A 23,283-nucleotide genomic window follows, 5' to 3' on the forward strand; every position below is an offset into this window, starting at 1 on the left:
AACTTTTTGAGATCTAGCAACACCAGAGTGAGAAAGTAGATGACAGTATCAACAAGGCAGCATCAGCTGCTTCCTCTGTAGTACAGGTGCATTGATGCTGAAAGAGATCCAAAACAGTGATATTTTGGCAACAAAGCCTCCTTAAAAGACAATGGAAGGGTCAACTGAAAATTCTAAGATCCTGTTCATTCAGAACTGGACACCAGATGAAAAACAATGATGACATTTTATAAAAGTTGTTAAACCTCTCCCAGATTCTTACCAGACATTCAGCTTGAGACTCTGGGGGTATTGATACTATTTTAATGATGTTTTTTCATATCTGTATTTTGTGTTTAACGTCTCTTTTATATTAAAAAAAGAAAATAATTGTAGAAAAGCTTTTTACAAATACATTGCTGTTAAAAACTCCAGTAACTCTGAAGACATTAAGTTTGTTCTAAGGTAGAAAACTACCTTTAGAAAACTACAGAGGGGACTAGACAGGACTTCTCAATCTTGCACTTCATGCATACCACTAAACCCAGCCCTGGAATTATATTAATATAATCTCATTAGTCATTTACTATAAAAATTTGGAATATGACCATTCATTTGCAAGTTACTACACAGGGTCACAGTTTTAATAAAAACAATTGGCATAGCTGTTGTATCACTAAGGAAAAGCAAAGCAAGAAAAAAAAACATAAACATAAACAGGAGTTTACCTGTTCGCACCCTCTAATTCAATGCAACTTTTGTTAGTCACTAAAGCAGCGAATTCTTGTTGTTCTTCAGACTGATGCTAACACCAACCTAATCATTAAACAGCTATCACAGATTACTGAAGCATTTCTCTATCCCAGTTCAGCATCTGTCCAGTGTCAATTCTCACACTAAAGAAACAAGACAGCTAGCAGACCTATTGTAAAAATCCCTACTTAGTCTGATTTGCTGAAAAAAACCCTCAAATCAGGTTTCTCACACCCCAGGCAGACGGTCTAAAGACTGGGCAGTTGAAAATCTTTTGATTTGCTGTACACGCTCAGCTGCCATTCTGCAGCCAACAACACCGGTCCCCCAGTCAGGATGGCAGACTTGGTCCAAGTTTTACATCAGGCACTGGGAATTCTCTTTCCCACTAATGAAGAAACCTGTAGAAACACAGGAACATTTCCTACTCCAGCTCCAGTTTACTGATAGCTGTGTTCCCAGTTTAAAAGCAAGCAGGCAATCCCGCTTTCCCCATTTAAAACAGCATCAGAATCTGCTGCGAAATACCTAATACAGCTTCAGCTTTTTAACTTCTTCAGGTGGTTTCTCTGTATATTGATTATTCCTAGCTCTGGCTTAGTCTTTCACTGGCAATTTAAATTTCTTTATCTTATGGCTCCTTTGTAATGTACTGGAGGATTTTGTTTGCCATATGGTCTAAGTGGAGGGGAAAGGGTTCTTGATTTCTAAAATGCTCCTCTGCCAGCTCCACTGCTGACAGCGGTGAGGTGCCTCCCACAGATTGGTCTTCTGCCTCTTCCCTTAAGTAACAACAATAAGCCAGGACAGAGGTTGTCAGCTACATTCAGAAACGCCAGGGAAAACTTGACCGCACAGTTACAACACAGTAACAATAAAAATACAGCTTAAAAATTATACAAACACTTATAGTATCCCAGTAATTGCATCTATAGCAGTTTCTACCGACAGCTGGTGTTTAAGACTGCTGTGTTCTGGTTAGGGTGGTAATTGTCCACACAGACTCAAAAAATTCTAAATGCCTTGGTAAGGTGGCAGCAGATCTGGGCTTGGGATCTCAAACGTGCTCAGACATTGGCCTCTTATTCCCACACAGTATTTAGCTCCTTCTGTTTGGCTTTCCAAGGTCAAGTGAAAGAGACTTGTTAATAATTCCTGTAACTTCTGCACTTCAAAAGCAGGGAGATGCACATTCCTGGAATATGCAATGCACCAAAAGATGTTTTAGGTCTAAAGCAAAATTCTTTTATTAGGATGTTTGCTTGCAGGTCCTGCTGAAGTCAACCAGAACTACTAATGCTCACTCAAGGGCAAAATTTGACATATTATTTTGTGCTATACACAAATCTAAATAGAGATAATATGAAATGCAAAACTGAAAACCAGCTACTGGATTTGGATAAAGCAAAACTGAAAGGCAGCAGTTGTTCAAGTGCAGGAGCATGACTGCCATAGCCCTTGTACAATTCCATTACCATTCTCTTTTTCTAACGGGTGACACAGTTGAAACAAGAGTATTAAAACATCTTTTGGTGTATTTTTGTGTGCATAACACAGAGATTTCTGCCTAGAAACATTGAAGGAGTAGTGGGCCAACAGTACAGAGAACAACTCATGATTTTCTCATTCCCCAGCCATTCCCCCAAGACCCACACTTGTCAATTAGATAGCACCATGGAGGTATTCCTTCTGCCAGCACATGTAGGAAGGAGCTGATGCTGTCAGCATCATGGGGTGAAAGGATTATGTCCTCAGTGATTTACACTGACCTACAAACAATTCTGAAAACAGTTTGAAGCTGATTTCCATATAGCAAAAATATTGGAAATGTCCACATCTTTTCTTTGTTGAATGTCTTGAATACTTTTCTTTTTCTTGCTGGCACAGTAAAGCATCAGCATGTTGCTGCCTTGATTTCTCCATAACAGAAAGAGGTGCAGAGAGAAATAAAAAAAATCTCAATACTGTGCTAAACTATTGTACTTAAAGGCAAGGTCAAACCCTTTCTTATGACAGACTTTGCAAGGACCAAGCAATAATAGCTTTGTTTTTCTTGTGTTCATTTAGTGAGAAATGAGATTTGCTCTCAGGAATTATCTGCATTATTAGCAAGGTGCAAAAACTGAAGCCAAAATAAAAGCAGAGTATTTAATATAAAAATTTCCCTTTAGAATTTATCTGCAAAAATAATAAAAGTTGTAAAAATCTTACTCCTCAGAAATGCCAAAGTGCCACTTGTTCAATCTGCTCATTTGGGGTGGGGAGTGGGATAGAAATGGAAAGAAGAAAATTTGAAAGAATCCCATTAGGAGGTAGGTGTTCAAGTTCAGTTCCAATATGAGAAGCCAAGCCTGGAATTTGCATTACCTGCCTTGCTCTTCTGTCTGCACACTCGGACAATGTCTAGACAATTCTGTTGTACAGTTCTATTGTAAGTATCAGCTTTTCTATGCTGCTATTAGGAACAAGAGCCACTCATGACTTACTTAAAGTCTTAAATGCATTCCTGCCTGTGGAGAGAGGGAAGGCAGAAATACCTCTCTGTGTTTATGTGTGTGTGCATATGTACCTGTGCATGTGTATGTACAGAGATTTATTAAAAACAAAGCATAGAGGAAGTTACTACAGATACTGATACAGTTCACTCTGCTCTTTGTAAGGAACTGTCAAATAATAAATGTTTCTATGGGCTTTCTGATAGCTTCTACCCATTCCAACTGAATTATACAATTAGCTAATAGTGGAGCTGTACTGGTGTAATCCATGGGCATTACACCATGCACCAACATGAAGGCTATCACAATTCCAAGATGTATATATATATATATAAATACACTATCTAAATTTTGGGGTTTTTTCCTTTGATTGAAAATAATTTTCTGTACAAAGTCAAAAAAGTCAAGAGAAGCAGCAAGTGCCCTGTATCCCTGAAATTTAACTTAGACAGAAGCTTAAGGGAACACTCAGTGAAGTTTTCTCCATTATTTGTACTTACATGAAAACCATGTTTTAGTGGATATTTAGTAGATATATATCCCCTAAAAAGATAGAGGAAGGAGGAAAAGAAAAGAAACTTTTCAAGCATTTACTGTCAAACACTTATTAATATATTTCAACAATGTGTTCATCCAGGAATAAGAGTAAGTTTGCAAAAAAAAAAAAAAATTAAAATTTAACAAGCCATTTGGGAAGAAACACAACAGGATGTCAGTGAAATCTGTATTTAAAGGGCAGAAGTGGCATCAGACAGGAAATCTGTATGCTTGGGCCTAAAGTGCTGCATTTCTACCATCCAGACAGCAGGACAGAAATTAAGGAGGAATTAGATGAGCTTCAAGAACTCAAGAGCCCTAAAAACACATGCAAGAACCTGGTCCTCCAGTGAAAGGCAGAAATTCAGAAGTATCAGCTCCTAGCCTTTCAGATTCCCAGCTGCAAAGTTGCATCAATCGTACCACCAAATGTGGAAAACAAACACATTCCATAAGAAGTGATGAATTGCATCTCTTAAATTTCCACAGTCTAGCTAAGAAACAGGCAAAGGGGAAAGCAAATTATGACTACAGCATAACTGCCTAATTCAAGTGGCAGTGCATTATATATTTACAGGCCATTGGAATATAATTCTATCTGGCTACTGTAAAAATTCTAGCACACCAGAAATCCATTAGCAGTGATGTTCTGGCAAACCACCAAAGAGAAATACATCCTCTTATAGCAAAAAAGAAATGAAGATCAAGGAATGATTATGGATAAGTAGAGGCTAAAGATCAGCGAGTGAGCTCAGAAAATACATTGTAATGCAAGATTTAACTACTCTCCCAAAAAGAGAAAGACAAAAGAAACCATCTAACCCTGTACCAAAGCAAAGGCTGTGCACACATAATTTAAAAGTTCCAGCCATCATTTTTCATTAACACTGGAAATGTATTTATATTAATCTCTTTAGCTGGACTTGGCAGCTTGGTTACAGTATCATATTCAGCTTGATCTTGCTGTTTCTCTATAGCTCCACATTTCATTATTGCCACTTACTGATGAGCAGCTTTCTGGAGTGAAGTACAGTATACTAAATTTTTTCCTTGGTTAATTTCTAGGAAGTTTCCTCTGTAATCAAATTTGCCACCTGACACAGACAGAAATAATCTGATGCCTTTGGATGGATTATCATGTCTCAAGTCACTGAGATAATTCCCTTGCTTTTATAATTAAGTGAAAACAGAGGTGATGCTAAAACATATGGCTACAAAACAAAAAGCTTTTTGTCCCTCCAGTGATGTGTAGAAATAGCTGTCCCTTTAGGAAGCAGAGCTACATCAGAATTTCCTTACTTCCTTATCATTACGATTCAATACGAGATTCTGAGCCTTCAGCAGAGGGCATATCGCGAAGGTTTATTAGACACACACCCTTTTTACACCACGCTTCGGTACAAGGGATGTGGATGGTCACGTAGAACAACATCCCTTGACCGTTATTTCCAAGTAAACAACAAGTTAGAAAAACCCCACCTGCTAATGGTTTTTCACCTTCCAAAGATTGTTTGGATTCCTCCTTTTGATTTCCCAGGCCAGAGTGAGAAAGCTGTGTACTTGACTTTCCCACAGGCTCAAGCTAGTGCCTGAAGCCTGAAAATCTCTTATTCGACCACTGTCAGTTCCACACTTCCTTGCTTTGAAAACATGTGTGATTCTATTACAGAAATATTTCATCAAGATCTTTATTTCTTCTTTCCTGCATCAAAACCTCATTGAATACTATCTAAATTTGACAGACCAAGCAGAAAGCATGATTCATTACAAGAGCAATAATAAGCTGTGATGTAACTTTACTGTTGCCACCAAGGCTATCCCTGTGAAAGGAAGGCTGAATGGCTGCCACAAGGAGTTACCACATTTACAGTCAGAAAGGGCAGTTTTGCTCTAACTGGAATGTTCTGTAGAGAGAAAATCTTTAAGATGAGGTATTTAGTTATCTGTACCATGATTTAGTCTCAGAACTCACACTGTGGTATATTGGATAACATGCAACCAAGAGCCTAAAATATGTCATCAGGAGTGGTTTTACTTTGGGAGATGGGTACAACCCATATGTTTGCAATTCCTTCTGTACATTTTTACACTCCCCAATAGATCCTTCAGCAAGAACAAGGAGATTTGATATGAGGTAAACAAAATGGGGTAAAAATAAATTCAGCTATTAAAAAGCTAGATTTTATGTGGGTTTTTTCCCCTCTGGAGAAAGAAGGGAAGACGACCAAGAGAAAAAAATGTTTTTTTCTTTTCAAATGACCTTTTACATATCAAAAAAGGGCAGAAGCCCAATTTAGAAGAAATATGTCTTTGTAGGTCATCTTTAATAAAAACACAAGATGATTTTTCTTCATCATCTTATTGTATATCACACTAGATGACAGCATTTTATTTCCTTTGGGATGCTAGAAATAAAGTAAATGGAACAGAATAAGGAAAAAAGATAAATACACTTTTAACATTGTTTTGTCTTTTTTTTTTTTTAAAGAAATAGAGCTATATTATCATACAACCAGTGATTCTGTCAATTGATAAAGGGATTGTTTTTTGGCTAATATGATTTTATTTTTATTTTATAGTAATACAATCAGATTCCATAATTCTTCATTAAAACACTTGAAAAGAAAGAGAAAAGCTAAAATGGAGTTATTTTGATAAGGTGAGAGGATCTTCTGGCTTCCTTGGCCACAGCCCCCCTGGGAAACAGGGCGATGAGCAGGATCAGTATTTCCTGACAGATTTGCTTTTGATAATTGGTGCTTTGGGAGTTGAAAACCTGATTTTGGCCATGTCTTGGAAGAGGAAAGAAGTCTACTCACATGGAGGGGTTATTACACTGGGGTTAGTACCTTCTCATGCTTCTCATGCTAATGCAGCCAGGGAGAAAATTGGAGCACTGTGTGTGAAGCCTTTCAAACCAAAGTGAAGAATTTGATTTGTTTGTGGTTTTCTTCAAGGAAACTCATTCCGCACTAAGGTGACACAATTGTCTGCAAATGCAGTTTTACCCACTAGCAGGTCCCAACCAAACAATTACATTAAAGACCACACCATACAGAACATCTGCCAGAGGAAGCCTGTTTCTAGCCACTGAGTGAGGAAACATGATCACACCCACCTTGAGTCATACCAGCAAAAGACATCAAAAAAATGCTATATAGATTTCACACAACCACAGAAAGAAATAGCTGTGGTCTTCAAAGATGCACCTTACATCTGTAATAGATACAGCAAAGAAAGCAAACAAGTCCAATGCTTAGGTACAGCAGAGTTTGTGTATGCAAGCTGAGCACTGTTATTTGCTAGCTAAGATGTTCCTTATGTTAACAACACGTTGTTTTAATACCACCTGTTGATTCCATTTCTGGACTAAAAACACATTTAAGGAGAACCACTATCCTGAATAGAAAAGGCATGAAAAACCTTTTCCTCATATAATCCTACAGAATTAAAGACCATGAGTTGGTATGGTGATGATTTTTCCAGACATCCATTAGTTCCTCCAATTCCCCACCAGAAAGCATAATAATTTTTACTATTTTCGTTCTTCATAGCTTCATTCCTAGCTCCATGCATCCCTTGACTACTTGTTTAGAAAAGTAAATTTCAATTTATTTCACTTAGCTGAGGAAAGTATTTAAGCCCCAAGCTAAAAGTCCTCCAGCACTCCCTCTGCTTCTCTAAGTGCTATTTTTACAGAAGGCTATGATGCTAAAGGAGTTCTCAAGGAGGAGGTAAAAAACAGGGCAGAGTGGCTGGATGACACTAGTAGGGGCTTATGAAGGAAACTGTATCAGCAGGAAGGCTGCTGGCTGAAGATATGCCCTATAAATGATAGTAGAGAAAACACCTGTTATTCACATTCCCCTTCATGCATTTTCCTCTTTACTCCCCTCTTCCTGTGTTTTACTCTGCCTACTCTTTATCAGTACCAATCCACAGGACCATAGTAGTGCTGTAGCCATGGTGCTGTGAGAATCTAAGCAAGTAGGAAAACATAACTACTCCTATTAGACCAACTTGTAGGGCTGCCACTTGCTTTTCTAAACACAAATCCTATTCTAGCTGTTAAACCATAAACAAATAAAGAAATAAATGGAAAGGTCAAGGGTTTGTTTTGTATTATTTATGGATGTGGCATTATCTAAATACAAATCAAACATTCAAGTAGAAACTCTGGTGCTTAAACTGATATTAGCATATAAAGGCATGATTCCATTTCAGAGGAACAGTAAATCCAGAAATTACATTTTGACTATCAAAGCCCCTTTTACAGGCTAAATCAAAAATACGATTTTTCTTGTAACATCTCTCACAATGGCTATAAATTATTTGACCATTAAAATTACAGTCACATGGAGATACATGACACTTAGAAGATAAATCTATAGGTGCTGAAACATTTGATTCTTTCCCTGGTTTGAGCTATTTTACTTAAAACACACTAAATACAGCACTGATACACAACTGATCTGTACATATGAGGAATCTCTGTACATGTGTGTGTAAAATATAATTCTCCTAAATGATCTGGTAATCTAAGGTGTATCAACATGAAAGAAAAACATTATGCTAATAGAATGATAATATCTCTTCAAGATAATTAAACTTTTTCTTCCTACACAAACACACACTCACAAATATACACTAATACATTCTCTATCATTATTTTTGTGTCACAAAAATTCACAGAAAAATTATTGTGGAAAAGCAATTTACTTAGTGCAGATAATTTCGTATGTTTTAATCACTCTAAACCAACACATGTTGCTTCCAGTAAATGCAATTGCCTAAACACAGTAAAATACTCTTTATCACGTTCATTGAAGGGAAAACAAAGGAATGGCCTTTTCTGGAAACTTTTTAGGTTTTTTTAGGGTCAGGGAAGTATCTTATGAGGGGATGCACAGTGCCACACTTGGAAATAACAGGTAAATTAAACAAATTGCCTTTTGTTCTCATTTTAACCAGGATGCCAATAAAGCACTCACTGGAATTTCACAGACATCACTTAAGCTTTTCATATCCAGCTGAAGTCAGCAGCAAACCTGTGCTTATTTCAATGCTGTTTACCAGTAGCTAGTACTAAATCAATAAATATATTGACAATAATAGAGAAATAATGGGTAACAGAAATTTGTTAACCTAAAACTAAACTATAATATAAAAAAAATGCAATTGAGTTATCAAAAGCAATTTACCCTTTCAAGAGATGTTTTAATCACAATAGAACTGTGTACAAAACAAACTGAAGGAAAGTAATAAACTTACAGATAATTGATATTTATTGAAAATTCTTCTTGTCCAAACTAGCCAGGTATTTTTTTGTATGGGATTACAAATTCAAAAGTAATAATGATCATATAATAAGATTAAAGAACATTGTTCATATTTACTAAATAGTCAACTCTAAGGTATAAAAAAGGAAGCTTAAAAAAAAAAAATTAAGTCCTGGACAAATTTTGGGAACAATGTAAAGAAGGATTTCAATGAGAAATGCAAAAGCTGTGCTAGCTTTATACATGACACTGACAAAAGGCAGTAGTGAATGTACAATTCAGCAAGGATATTGATACACTGAGGAGGCCATCAAAAAGGCAAAGAAATTATTAAAGGTCCTAAAAGGTGCCATTTTATCAGAGATCCAGGAGGTCAAACTTTCGAATATAACAAAAAGAACTAATACACTATATACCAAGGTGGGAGGAAAACTCAATGGTACAGAGCTTTTCAGACTGAAACTATGCTTCAAATGTTTATCAATCAGGTTAAGTAGCAATCAAAGCTACTTAAAGTTTTGACAAATCCTTAGGTCCCATACTTCTTAAACACAAAAATGAACAGCAAACAAAAAACAAACAAACAAACACAAAGGCAGGAACCTTGAATGCTGATGCTCCAAACAGGTCTAACTGCATAATCCCAGGCAACTTCCCCAGTCTCAGGATGCTTAGTGAGACACTAGTAAAACCCTGAATTTTTCCTTACCCTTCTTTGTCTTTCAGCCCAAACAGAATCAGTTATCAGGAATCTCAGCAGAACCAATATTTTTCATTAAGTTTAAAAAAAACTGTAAATCATTCAAAACCAGTTTGTACAAAAAGAGTAATTGCCTCCCAGAGAACAAAATCAACATTTGAAATTAAGCAACCGTATCAGCAAGAAAGTGTTTCTCAAGTCTGCATACGTTTGCATTTATGACCATAGCAGCTTTTCCATCACAGAGTGGGATGGGGAATGACTTCAAACGAGGGCTGAGAAAGAACAGTCCTATTGGGTCAGCTGGGGTCCTGATCACAAAGCACATGATGAACATTACTTAACAAATAATTCAAAGATATTGCAGAACAAAATTTAGTACCCCATTCAGAAGGCCTGAACCCAGTCTATATTGTGCTACACATAAACTGATAATAAATAATTCAATTAAAGTTTCAGAGCACTCTCATATGGTGAAAAGGCCATTATTTTAAGTAAGAATCAATTACTAAAATGTGATCATACCCAAGTGGGGCTCCACAGCCTGAACACAGCAAGAACAAGGCAAGTGAACAGAGCTTGAATTCTTTTGATCCCAGTAAATTGCAGCCACTAGTGAGAAAAACTGTGACTGTGTGCAGCCAAGACATTCACTAAAGTAACTAGTAAGGGATTGAGTTGGACCACAGGGAGGCCCAAAAGGGCTCAGAGGAGGAGCTGTTCCTCCTCAGGTCTGATCTGACCATCACTTACCACACACAGTTACCCAAACACTAAGCAGGCATCCCTGCAGAAGAGACAGAGACCAGAAAGCACAGAGCACTTTTAGAGGAGGAAAGGCAGACAGGTTGTCTCAGTCCCCTCCTGTGGGTGACCAGGAGAAGCACGAGACTCTCAGCAGAACAACTCACCAAAAACTACAGTAGTTACAAACAGTGCAACTGCATTTTTTAAACCACTTGGGGAAATTAATCCATTTGAATTCCATGGAGCCAAATGTTTACAATTTAGAGCAAATTTAGGAATATGTTTTTCATTTACAGCTTACATGACACATTGATATTAGTGTTGGAGACCATTTGCCAAGAGAAATTACAGGCAAAGTTTCAGCAGTTTGTCTCATGAAAAAGCGCTTGTCTGTCAAGCTGCCTTTTATTTTGCTTCTCTTTTTGGAATATTTTTATGAAGTTTACAATCTGATCCTGTAAGGTTTGCAAAGCTCTAGTTTAAAAACATTCCTAATAAACATTTCCCACAAGGCATGAGGAATGTCTGTATCCTTCCCAGCAGTTGGGATATTCAGTGGCAAAGCAAAATAATTCAATTCCTGAGGTGCCAGGAACATTCCAATATCACCAACGAGAAATAATTTAAATTAAGATTGACATATACAAAAAATCTATCAATATTTTCTGAATGAGTTTTTTTTTGTTTGGCCTACCTTTTAAAAAACTAAGAGAAAAAGGCATTTGTTTATTTTCCGCATAGTGAATATAATTAGTGAAGAGTTTTTAAAATTGCCTTCTTTTCAGCCTTCTGAAAGTAGTTGATCACAATAACCATCAATTTATACAGTGTGCTGGTCCTCCTTCAGGACATGGCCAGGTGCTCAGTTGGAACAGATGAAGTGTGAGCTTCCTGAAGTGGCAGAGTTTCTGATCACATCTTTCCCAGCCTACTACTTCTGTAGAGATTAACTTCCTGAAACTAACCAAACTAACTAACTAAAACATGAACCAAAGGAACTAATAAAATTTGTGTTGTTGGAAGAGAAAGCAGGTGATGGTTTTGCTCCATCCTAGTGACTGACTGTCACCAGGAAGGACACTGCAGTCCTGAAGCACTGAATATAAGCCAGAAATCCTTATTTATGCTTGTGACCCTTCAGAGCACATCCCCATCACCACAAAGCTGAAGATGCCAGGCTACCAACGTGTTCACTCTCACAAAAAAAAGGATGTGATCAGAAAGGGCTCTTTTTGTTATAACATGAAAAACCAAGGCACTTGCAGGTGGCCAGAAGCTTCAGGGAGCTTTCTGAAGGCCAAGGAACTCCTCAGTGTCCACACTGCACCTCAGAAGTGACCACATTTCAAACTCACACTCAAGAAACACTCTCTGCTTGTCTCCATGATGGGAGACACCTCAGCCTTTATACGAAGGGTGATGCTGCAGCATCATCTTTCTTGCCTATCACTGCTTCCACAAAGTGAACCTGGGGGGATCCCCCCATGCCAGAGCCTGTCCACCCTCCAGACAAGCACAAACACCAGTTTTTCCAGACACCTATCCAGCAGCATGCTCCTTCCAAACCCAGCCCATGACCACAGCTTGCTTTGGGCCATCATGACATCAGCTCTCAGCTGCTTCACCCATGAACAAACATGCCCTGGCTCAGGCATTCTAGGACAGATATACATGGAGCAAAAGGGATTCAAAGAAGCTTTTGGAACTGCATCCCATGTCCTGATGAGTTCTGCTGCTTAATCACAGTTACAGCACGAGATGAGGGTGTAAAGATGGCTGTGTGACCACATCCAAGAAGTAGTATTCTGCATGAAAAAAGAAACAGGCATTTGCTGAGCCACAGATGCCACCATAGCATTAAAAACTTTAAGGGGAAGGAATTAAAATAAGGAAATGAGGAAGAACACTTCATTTCTGTGTGACTCCTGCACAGGTCTGGGTCACTGGCTGGAGCTGGACACCTGTGGAGGGTGGGAAGGCTGGAGCAGCACTTGCTCTGCCACTGCTGGAGGCAGCACTGATCAGGATGGCCAAAGAAAACAGCTCCATTAGATGCAGCCCTGAACGCATAAGGATACCGAGGCAACAGACTCATAAACACACCGGAGCCACTAACGCATCCCTAACCTCTGCCTAAGGGACTGAACCTTTTAAAAATACAGCTGATTTGACCTGAAAGCTCCTTTGTAAATGCTACAGCCAGTTGAACAGGCAAGGAAAGTTAAAAAGAAACACTGTATCCTAGAAAAAAGCTCATTGTGAAAACACTATGGAAACTCTGGAGGAAAAAGGAGGGGGAAAGAATGGTGATGTATATGGAGCAAATGCCACCATCACTAGGGAAAGAAAATAGAAGGAAACTACACAGTGATTTTAACAGCTTATTATTACTTTTTATTATCATTACAGGTTATACTCCAGCATATTTTATATCTGCATTTAATGTGAACAAATATGCATTCACGACTGGTTGAGATCCAAAATAAGCAAGAAGAAAGCACACAGATTTCAGTGTTAAATTAAACTGCCACACGTTAATGCCAGTTGGAAATTTTTTCATTTCCTTCCTCTCACTTGCATCCAGGACTTGCAGAATGCTCCTGTCCTGGGCCCCAGTTTCCCTGATGTGTGAAACGTTGGTGTAAGGTCCACTTCTTTATTTTCCTGCCCAGTTCCTGTATCTGTTCTTGTTTCACTGCAGAAATCAGTGAGCCTTTGGTTGCAGGCCACTGTTGTGGGAGGTGGCAGAAGAAGGGAAAGTTGCTTCAACTAACATCCCAAATCAATAGTAGCAAGTGAAGTGAAGAGGTAAAACAGAAAGTATCAGGCAATGGGGGAAGAGAGAAAAGTAGGACACCTTGAACATTTCTGCCAGCCTCGACTGTGATTGTCCAGAAAGCTGACAAGGAAATGGTTAAAGAAAAATAAGAAATTTGTGCAGTACCTATGGTGGTGGCTGAGTGGACAACTATTCCTGATGGAAAAGATGACAAAGGAATGTGTGACTCTAGAGAACTGAGTAAAAACACAGATGGAAAATACACTAGCACAACAAAATCTAAAATAAAATAGGGTACACAACAAGAGTATGTATAAAACAGCACAGGCAAATGCAGCAGAGGGAACAGAGAATCTGACAGATAAAAACAAGGATTTTAAAAGAATAGAAAAAATAATGCCCACATGGAAAGCACCAAAAGAAAAAATACTTGCAGACAAACATCTGGAGTCAGGAGCATATTTTAATTTGATTTTTTTGTTTGCTTTTTACTCTCATTTTACTCATGTTACTCTCATTTTAATTTTGAACTTTTTTTCCTCCATAAATTGGGGAACCATATGGGAGAATGAATACATTCACTACGACTGACCTCCACTGATATTGTAACGACAGATGATGCCCAGATATATTCAGGTACACTAAGCTTTAAACAACATGAGGACTGCAAGAAAGGAGACTGACATAGACAAGGACTGTCCCTCCTTTCTTATAACCTATCTATTTTAAATTATTTCTCCCCCTGTGTCCCCCATACCTCCTTTAACATTTCTCAAATGTGTATTACACTTAAGATCTAAGTTTACCACAGGGTAAAATTCAATTCAGGGTTTCAGCATGCTTTAGATATTAGCAGAGGTTCGGTTATGAATACTAAACTGATTTTTTTTCCAGAGGATAACTAAAATCTTGAACCTTGCTGCTTACAAGAATTTAAATACTTTTCAACTATAGAGCTACTATGGTCTAAATATACACACAAAATATAATATGGAGAGTAAGAACTGCAAAAGAAAAAAAAATATTTACAACCTTCTGAATGAAAGATTTTTTCACTGGAATTATAATAAAAAATACATTTTAAATATTACTCTGGTATTCCTGGCCCTCTTTTTATTTGATGATCTTCACATGATATTTTAGAGGTAGTTTCAAAGTTGATTAAATATTATGATAGAAGCCAAACATCTTGATTTCCTTGCAGCCTTCTTTTTGTGACAATTTGTGACAGAACTTCTTTCATATTAAAAGAAGTGTAGCTCTTCAAGAAAAGTTAATATTAAGTTGGATTTCAGCACCTTTAGTACAATAAGAAAGCATTTTGGCAGACTTACATACACATACTTGTGCAATATCATCCAAGACAATAAAGGAATGACATAAAAATGGCACTCAGCTCAAAACAAATAAAATGTTAAACATATGTTTGTGTGTCTATGTGCATAAACAAAAAATTCTACCTACACGTTTCTGATACATACAAAGCTGCAGCTCATAAAATCAAAGCCTTAACTTCTGTTTTCATAGACCATTATTAATGTGTTTACTTTTTTTTAAGATGATCTGAAATTTATACTGTAAGGGCAATACTGATCTTTTAGAAACTGTGACCACACCATTAACCTGCCAAATTAAAGCAAGTTTGTGCAGCCTACCCTCAGTAAGGTATAAATATGTATACAAAACTACTACTTCAAACAAACATTTCAGTGTTGAGGATTTGGTGCTTTTCAGCAGGAAATTCTTCCTCTATAACTGTTTTAAAATACAGTTGTTTAAGAATCTTACTTCTAGACCAGCCTCTTCCCTTCTCCTTCCAGCAGCACAGTGTCTCCACTGTCTGTAACCAGCATTCACACTTGCTCTTCAACTAATGTCAATGCATGTAAAGAAATTGCCACTGTTTCAAGTATATTTACAATTGAAAAAACAAACCTGAAATTTGAGTGGGTGTCATTGCAACCTGAACAGTTCATCTTTACAGCAGAAAAACTTGCATCAATTGCATGCAAACTCTTAAACGAAACCACAAAACATTGTGTTCAATTATTAGGAGCTGAATTACTTAACAAAACACTTCTATTTACTCTATTATTTATTCTCTTTTCACTTCAGGACAGAAAAGCAAAGCAACTCCTCTGTTAAAACAGCAGTGCTAAAAGACTACTTCAAAAACTCATTAGGGAAAGCCACACACCAGATTTCACTAAGTTTCTATTATTCGATCTTTCCTTCTGCTCTGAAGTTCACAGTGCTACTGCCTTATAATGCTTCTCTGTTCCAAAAAGCTATAAACACATCTGGAGAAACTTCATTCCACAGTACTCGTTGTTTTTTGAGGATTAGCTCTTGTGCAATTAATGTATCTTCAGTACTTAATGCTTGATTATTAAAATGCACAGAGATACCAGTTTTTGGTAAATCCACCTTTTAATACCCAAGGAGGCTGTGTGTGAAGTTTGTCATTTGCCTTTATGGTAAACTGGCAGAAGCAAGGCCATACCTGCAGTGCTGTGAACAGTTCTGGGCTCCCGAGAACAAGGGAGACACGGATCTCCTGAAGCAAGTCCAGCAGAAGGAAACAAAGATGATTAAGGGACAGAAACATCTTTCTCAGGAGGAAAGCCTGGGGGAGCTGGGCCAGTTCAGCCTTGAGAAGAGGCAGCTGAGAGGGGACCTCACCAGTGTCTGTCAATATTAGAAGGAAGGGTGCCCAAAGGATGGACCACGTTCTTCTTGGTGCTGCCAAGCAATAGGACAAGAGGCAAAGGGCAGAAACCAATGCACAGGAAGTTTCACACGAATATGAGGAAGAACTTCTTAACTGTGCAGGTGACCAAGCACTGGGACAGGTGGTCCAGAGAGGCGTGGAGTCTCCCTCACTGGAGATATTCCTGTGCCACATGCTCTAGAATAGCCTTGCTAGAGCAGGGAGGTTGGACCAGATGACCCACTCTGGTCCCTTCCAACCTGAGCCGTTCTGTGAGTCTGCAAAGTGAAATTATACTACCAAAATTTTAGTTATACTGGAATAGCTGCCAAATAGTAACAATGGGAATACCAGAGCCTACAGTGCTACTTAAGAAAGTAACAGAAGAACCTAAAACATACCACTACAAATTAACTCAACACCTAAAATAGTATTTTTGCTATAATACAGCCTCTAAAAACTCCACTGGAAAATTCCATTTCACAGGCACCAGGTCTTGGACAAATGTAGTGTAAGATACAGTCATTACTTACTGGTTTAGTGTCACATCTAAGATGAAAGATGATCCAAAAGCATCAACCTGGAAGCTGGCTCGAGCAATGTGGGTAGACTGCAATATGGAAAAGACTGGAATTATTATTAAGTCATGGCAAGACCTTTTGTACTGGTTTGAGAATGCAGAAACAATATATATACAGCAAGTAAAAATATGTCATTAACCGAATAAAATTGCATTGAAACAGACAAAGCAGTCTAGGATAATGAATAAAAAAATAAGTTTTCTGAATCTATGAGACTTATTCAAGAATTCCCAGCAATACAATCTGTGACTCAGAGTAACCCCCCACCTTAACCCATCTACACCATAGGAAACAGCTCTTCAAACCTCCACCCTGGGCAAAACAAAGCAAAGGGAAGTAAGACCTCCCCTGGCTCACATGTTCCTTACACTGGCTCTGGACACAGACCAGAGAGGACAGCTGAGACATTACTGGCTTGGGCAGACAATTGTACTCTCACAAATCTCACCAACACTGCCTGAAAGAAACCGTTCATTCAGACAGGCTCTCATACAGCGAGGGGATAGAAATGGGCTAAAATATAATTAGCTACATTTTCTGTAAAGCTCTGATTCACAGCCCTCTAAAAGGTTCCCAAAACTCCAAGCCCTTGAGCAGCTAATAAAACCAAAGAAAAATGGGTGGTAGGGAAGCATCTTGCTTGCTTCCTTCATTTCTTTACCATATATTCTCCCCGAACCAGTTCCTTTAATTCAGTCCTATAGTGGGCAAGCACGGGAGAGCTTCATGACTCCCAACTGCCAGAAACAGAGTTTAATTCTAGTAGTTAGTGGAAGAAAATACTCAGCTATCCAATAGACATGCAACACTTGTTTCTAGGCCTGAAAACACACAAGAAACAGAACAGCCATGTTATTGGACTAATTAATAAGGAAAGCTACTTGGAGACATTTTGGAACTGTATCAACTTTGTTCCTATTTTGTTTCCATTGAAATGTGCACATTAAAATTTGGAGCATGTAGTCAGAGGACCTAAGAGGAAAAGCTGAAGAACCGCTTACGACTACACTTAAAGTACACTTCTCCAAATGAATATAATAGAGGATAGTACAATTGCAACAAATGATTTATTGAAAGCTCTGGGACACACAGGACAGGATCAGATAACGTGAATCATCAAATTCACTCTTTCTAAAACTACTGGCAAGCTTTCAATAGGCATTGAATCCAGAAGATCTGAGAATACCAGGTTCCTTGGAACAGCAACAATGAAAAGGAAAGTTGAGGGAATCATGACTTTTTGTTTATTATATCTTATAGTTGCCCTACAGCAAAATTTTCTTGTTATGTCTACATATATAAGCATGAGTATTTATAAACAAAAAAGACAACCATGAATACATATCCACAAACAGATGAATCCTTTTAAAAAAACCCAGAAGTCAGTACAGTTTCTCTTACTAGAGGATGCTCAGGCTGAGGACCCTCTATAAAAATGCCTGGCTGTGTCACTCCTGTGGAGATGCATGCAAAATTGCATGACAAGAAACTCTACACATTTACATGACACTTCAGAAGGATGCAGTAAAACTGAAAAGCTCCTTAGAAGGCACCTCAATAGATATAACTCAGTATCAAATATCCTTTTGTCCATCCCCACTATGTCTAACCTGCTTTGTAACACAGGCCACCACGTCTTTGCTAAGTGGTTGTTGTAATTTCTGGATAATTTATCATATTTTTTGAACAAATGTATTGTTTTTGACCAAATGAATATATATGCATTACATGTAGTTTACCTTATCAGGTAATAGGTGGTAAATTACCATCAATATTAAAAGCCTACTTTCTATCCAAAAAAAAAAGCATTAAAAAAATTAAAAAGCAAATAAACAAACACAAAAAAATAGACTTCCAGCTGGCATGTGCAATGATGGACACCCACAGAATGTACAGACACCCACAGCACATATGGCACCCACATGCAGGACCATCCCTTAGCTGCTTCTGGCCTGCAGCAGTTAGTGCAACCACAAATACAACAAAAACAATCATCAACAAATCATCACATTACCATTGTTGTTTCTTTTCTACCTCTCAGGCAGCAGAGTCTGCTTTGAATGATTTTAAAATTTCATCTTCTCTTGGTAGATATGAATTTTCAGGCTGCTGTTCACAAACAGGATGTGACAGGCCAGGAATCAAGTAAGGTACAAAGGACCAATGGCAGTTCTGTCATTCCCCCATTCCACTGCAGCCCATTTGCTAACCTCAGCTAACCTTCACTCATCCACCTGCACTGCCACAACTACTTTCTGATCAAAGGAGTAATGACAGCCCAGGTTTTTGATTCTCATCATTACTTTATTAAATGCAAAGAACATTCTACAGCATTTTATTTATTATTCCTGCTTGTTAACAGCATAGCTACATATGCCATCATTCAGATCTCTATACAGAGTATAACCAAGTTTCTTGTACAACCATATGCTGGTACCAGAAGAGAATTAGTGAGTAAGAAGGAATATAAAAAGCCTAATTTGGACTTCTAAATGTACATATATTAAATGTAACATTTGTCATTAAAATATATCCACTTCATAAACCATAAGAGAAAAAATGACTGTTGTTTCGATTTGGTTTGGCTTTTAACTTCTATGGTATATTGCACCATATCGATTTGGTCTGGGAGATTTCCTCTCTTGAACACATCTCTAAGATAAACAACTACAACTAATATATATCTAAGGTGACCCTGGACCAGAGTTATTCCCTGACAGAAATTGTTAATGTGGATTTAAGGGAGAAAATATGTATGAATAAATTAATATGAAAAATATTACACAGATGTAACCACTCCCCAAGACACATGATGCAAACCCAGAAACTTACCATTAAGCTCAAGCTCAAGTGCAATCAAAAGTATCTCAAGGGTATTTCAAACCTACCAAGACATTCAGGATAGCCTGAAAAACCCATCCCCTTCCAGAAGTTGCATCCCTTCCTGATACGCGTTTGTAAAGCACCTTCACACAGCACGCTGTGGGCTGCTGCCAAAAAATGAACAGTTCTGCCCCATGCTGGACATGTGTTCCCCCCAACTCTCCCTTGTCGGCTCATGTGGCTAGCCAGAAAGTCAGATCAGCAGCAGAAAATTAACCACCACTTGGAGTGGGCCTGTTTTCTGTCAGACAAATAAACTGATCTAAATAAATCACAAGGTAGATGCAATAGAAAGAAGTCGGAGGGGACACCCAAGAGAGAATGAAGAAGAAGACAGGCTCCCCCTTTTAGCTAAAAATCTCATCCACCATAACAAAATACAGAACCTTAAAAATTCCAGACAATGCATTTTTAGGGTAACAGGTCTGGTTAAGAGCCACAAAATTAAGAAATGGATTTTAAAAAGTCCTGGCCCTGCGTTATCTTTAAGCACACCTACCTGTTCACTCAGTGAATAGGTAAAATGGCCATCTGCAAAGGAGTTTACAGTCATAGACATGTCAATAAAAGAACCTAAAGAGAGGAAATAAGTACTTTTCCATCTATACCACCTCAGTCAAACAGAAGTAACAAGAAAAACACCTGCAAAGGCTTCTCTAGACCACTGAAGCAAGACAATCAATTACGTCATTCAGTTCTCAAACCCAGAACTCTCTTAGAAAACATGAGGCTTTTGCAACAACCATCAGCTTGACACACCAGTGGCTGACAACTGAGTCATAAAAGGGGAGTTCCTGGAGACCAGAAGACGCACTCAATGCAGAACATGAACAAGAGCCAGGAAAGGAGAATCGAACAACTTAATGGAAGAGCGCAATGCAATGCCTCTGACACAACCAAAAAGTTCTGAAACTTTTATGTCATGCAACTGAAGAAGAAAAATACCTATAACAGCTCTGAAATTAGCTGCAGTACTGCAGGGGCAATTTCTAGTGGTGCATAAATTGCACTGACCTGCATGGCCAGCTACAGAAAATACTAAGCATCCCATGCACCTAATGCAACTGTGCAGCGCTAACTTCTTAAAGATTGTGAAGTTTAAGCATGTCAGTGAATGTCTGAAGGGAATCAAGAGTAAATGGAGTGGAAAAGATTATTTCAAATCACTAAGCACAAAGACATTTTATCCAAAGATTAAAAGCTTGAATTCTACAAAAACAAAAGTGGTATGCAAACCTTCCTGCCAAACCAAGAGCAATGGGATTCCAATTATTTTAAATCACCGCTCCATGCCTCAGGGATCACTGCAGTAATAGAGGAGATGGACAATCAGTACCAAATATGACTATTTATTACTACAAAGAAACACAACAGAATAATGATGTCCCTTCAGTACCCCTGCTGGGGATCAGCTTTCTCCAGAAACTGGCCCCAAAGAATGAGCATCTGCAAAGAATACAAATGTACATCGACTACAACCAACGCACATCACTGCAGGTCAACATCAGTGCACTGCTCCAGAGGTAACCTTAAATATATTTCAAGGATTTTTATTTCAAATCAGGCAAATATCTTAACCACCAGTGAAACATTTACAAGCTATGCACTTTCTTGAATGATCAAACTAACAAGAATTTTAAATGGAAAAATTTAGGCATTTTCCTCACATTGTATATAATTAGATGAGTATTGAAAGCAGCACAGTAACATGATGACTTGTATTTTTCCTCAAAAAATAAGGAAAAATAATTAAAAACATGTTGTGATGCAATGTGCAATTCCTCATAACATGTTTCTTCCTTGAAAAGTATCCATAATAAAGCACTTAGATACTTTTTAATAAGCTTTGCTGGAAGAGATCACAAAAATTTCTGTCAAAAAAGAACAAAGTCTCATAAAAAAATTGAGGAGAAAATCCTATTTATATGTTTACCCTTTGATGTAAAAAAAATTTCTATTTACTACTATATATAGCATTGTAGTTTCTAATTAAAAGATTCTGATCAAATTTGTAGTCTTGAAAAAAAAGCATCAAGAGAATCAGGAGATAAAATAATACAGGACGTACAGGAAGTAAAAACTTTAAAAGTGTTCTTCTGAGCTTGTAATAACTATGAGATTTTGTAGCAGACATTTGGTGAGTCAGTCACATTTACAAAATAATACATTCCTTAGATAATAATTTAATTCCCCCCCCCCATCTCATAGAACAGAAACTTCAGCTTGTTGAAAATCCCTTAAGTGTGTATGAAATAAGTTATCTTAAGTTCATTAAGGACACAGATAAGCCAGTGGGAAATCAAAATAAATATATTCATGAAATTAAATGAAAAATACACTAAAAATTTTATGCAGATTTACCTACATTTGCTGCTTTGAAAATAATCATTGCAAATAAATTTATGTTAGAGAAATACAGTGCCAATTAGCACTCTGTAAAAGGAGACATAAAACATACACACTTTAAAAACACAATCTTCAGCCTTGATTTTGTTGCAGTAAATCCAGAGCTACACAGTATATTGCTGTTTTATGTAAAATATTAAATCTGTTCAAAAATTACTTTTTCATGGGTACTGGGAAGAAAAAAAAATCAAAATTTTGCTAAGAGAAAAAATTCAGAAATAAGCCTAGGTCTAATATTAAAAATAAGTATCCCAGGTGAAAGAATCTTCTTTCAAAAATACACAATAAAATATAACTGCGACATTATTTCCTCAGGCCTTCTCTATTACCATTTGAAAATACCTAATTTTAATCAAAAGTTCAGTATCACTGAACTGGATCCACATATCCATATTAAACAACTGCAAAATCTCTTTTTTTACTTTCCCTAGCATTCTCATAATATTTATAGGCACTCATTTACTGTATTAATCATCATTATTTGACATTGTTCGTGCAAGCTCTCTCTTTTTATCCAATGCATAAATCTAAATATCTTTGGGGCATTTGGCAGGGCGGAGTTTATTTAATGAAAAAAACTGCAGAACAGGATCATGGTTGGATGAAAACACTTTTACACCTACCTCTTTGGGGCACATTTAGTAAATCAGTTGTTTATTCTGAGGAAAAGCTAGAAATAAGAAAATATTTTAACAGATGCATGCTCATTTTTAGTCCATCTGTTCTCCATGCCAAGTGAGGGTGGAGCACAGGAAGAGCTAAACAACATCAGCTAGAGTGTGGTGCCAAGGCCCAGTTCCTTGTGGTCATAAATATGACCTAAAATAGCTTTTCTCCATATAAACATCATAGTATCAATGAAGTCAAACCCAGAAGCAAGAACCATTTGTACCTCTAAAATCCAGTAATTAGTCTTCCCAGCGGGAAAAAAAAAAAAGGGAAGAAAACTAAAAAAAAACCACAAAATAATCACAACAGCCTCCCCTATTTTATTTATTTGTGTGTTTGAACACAGAGACTGTTTGAATTTACTCAATATATATATAGGGGAAGAGCACAAGGGGAAAAAGTCCCGAGCACAAACTGATGCAAGATGTTACACAGGTGTCGCTGCTACAGAGTCAGTGCCTGGGTAGCAGTGTGGATCCTTCTGAGGACCCCTGAAAGCTTCTCTTCCTGCTCTCCTTCCTCACCTCCACTTCATCCTTCTCAAAAATTCACCCAAGGTTAACTGCTAAGTGGAACATGAAGACATGAGAACTTTTGGGCTCTCACTGCTAGCAAATTTAGCACAAGCTCCCATTTGATCTCACACATCTAATAGGACAAATTTCAGTAACTGAGTGGGCAAGATGCTGCTTCTCAAGAGGCAATCTAACACTTGTTTCCAGCACCAGTAAAGCCCTGTGGCAGCAGATCTCATGCTCGTTGTGC

The 23,283-nt window shown here is 37.7% G+C and overlaps 1 protein-coding gene across 1 annotated transcript in view; it reads right to left on the reverse strand.

The window, feature by feature from the left end:
- The window catches only part of ADAM22 (ADAM metallopeptidase domain 22), a 131,504-nt gene that overhangs the window by 98,867 nt on the left and 9,354 nt on the right, over positions 1 to 23,283 (reverse strand). The window contains exon 2 of the mRNA XM_088054527.1: positions 16,513 to 16,589. Within this exon, the coding sequence (XP_087910653.1) occupies positions 16,513 to 16,589 (77 nt within the window). The remainder of the gene's footprint in view (positions 1 to 16,512; positions 16,590 to 23,283) is intronic.

This window comes from Pseudopodoces humilis, chromosome 1 (assembly GCF_049639895.1).
Source record: "Pseudopodoces humilis isolate 2021_Gansu_Grassland_sample_001 chromosome 1, ASM4963989v1, whole genome shotgun sequence".
Classification (NCBI taxonomy): domain Eukaryota; kingdom Metazoa; phylum Chordata; class Aves; order Passeriformes; family Paridae; genus Pseudopodoces; species Pseudopodoces humilis.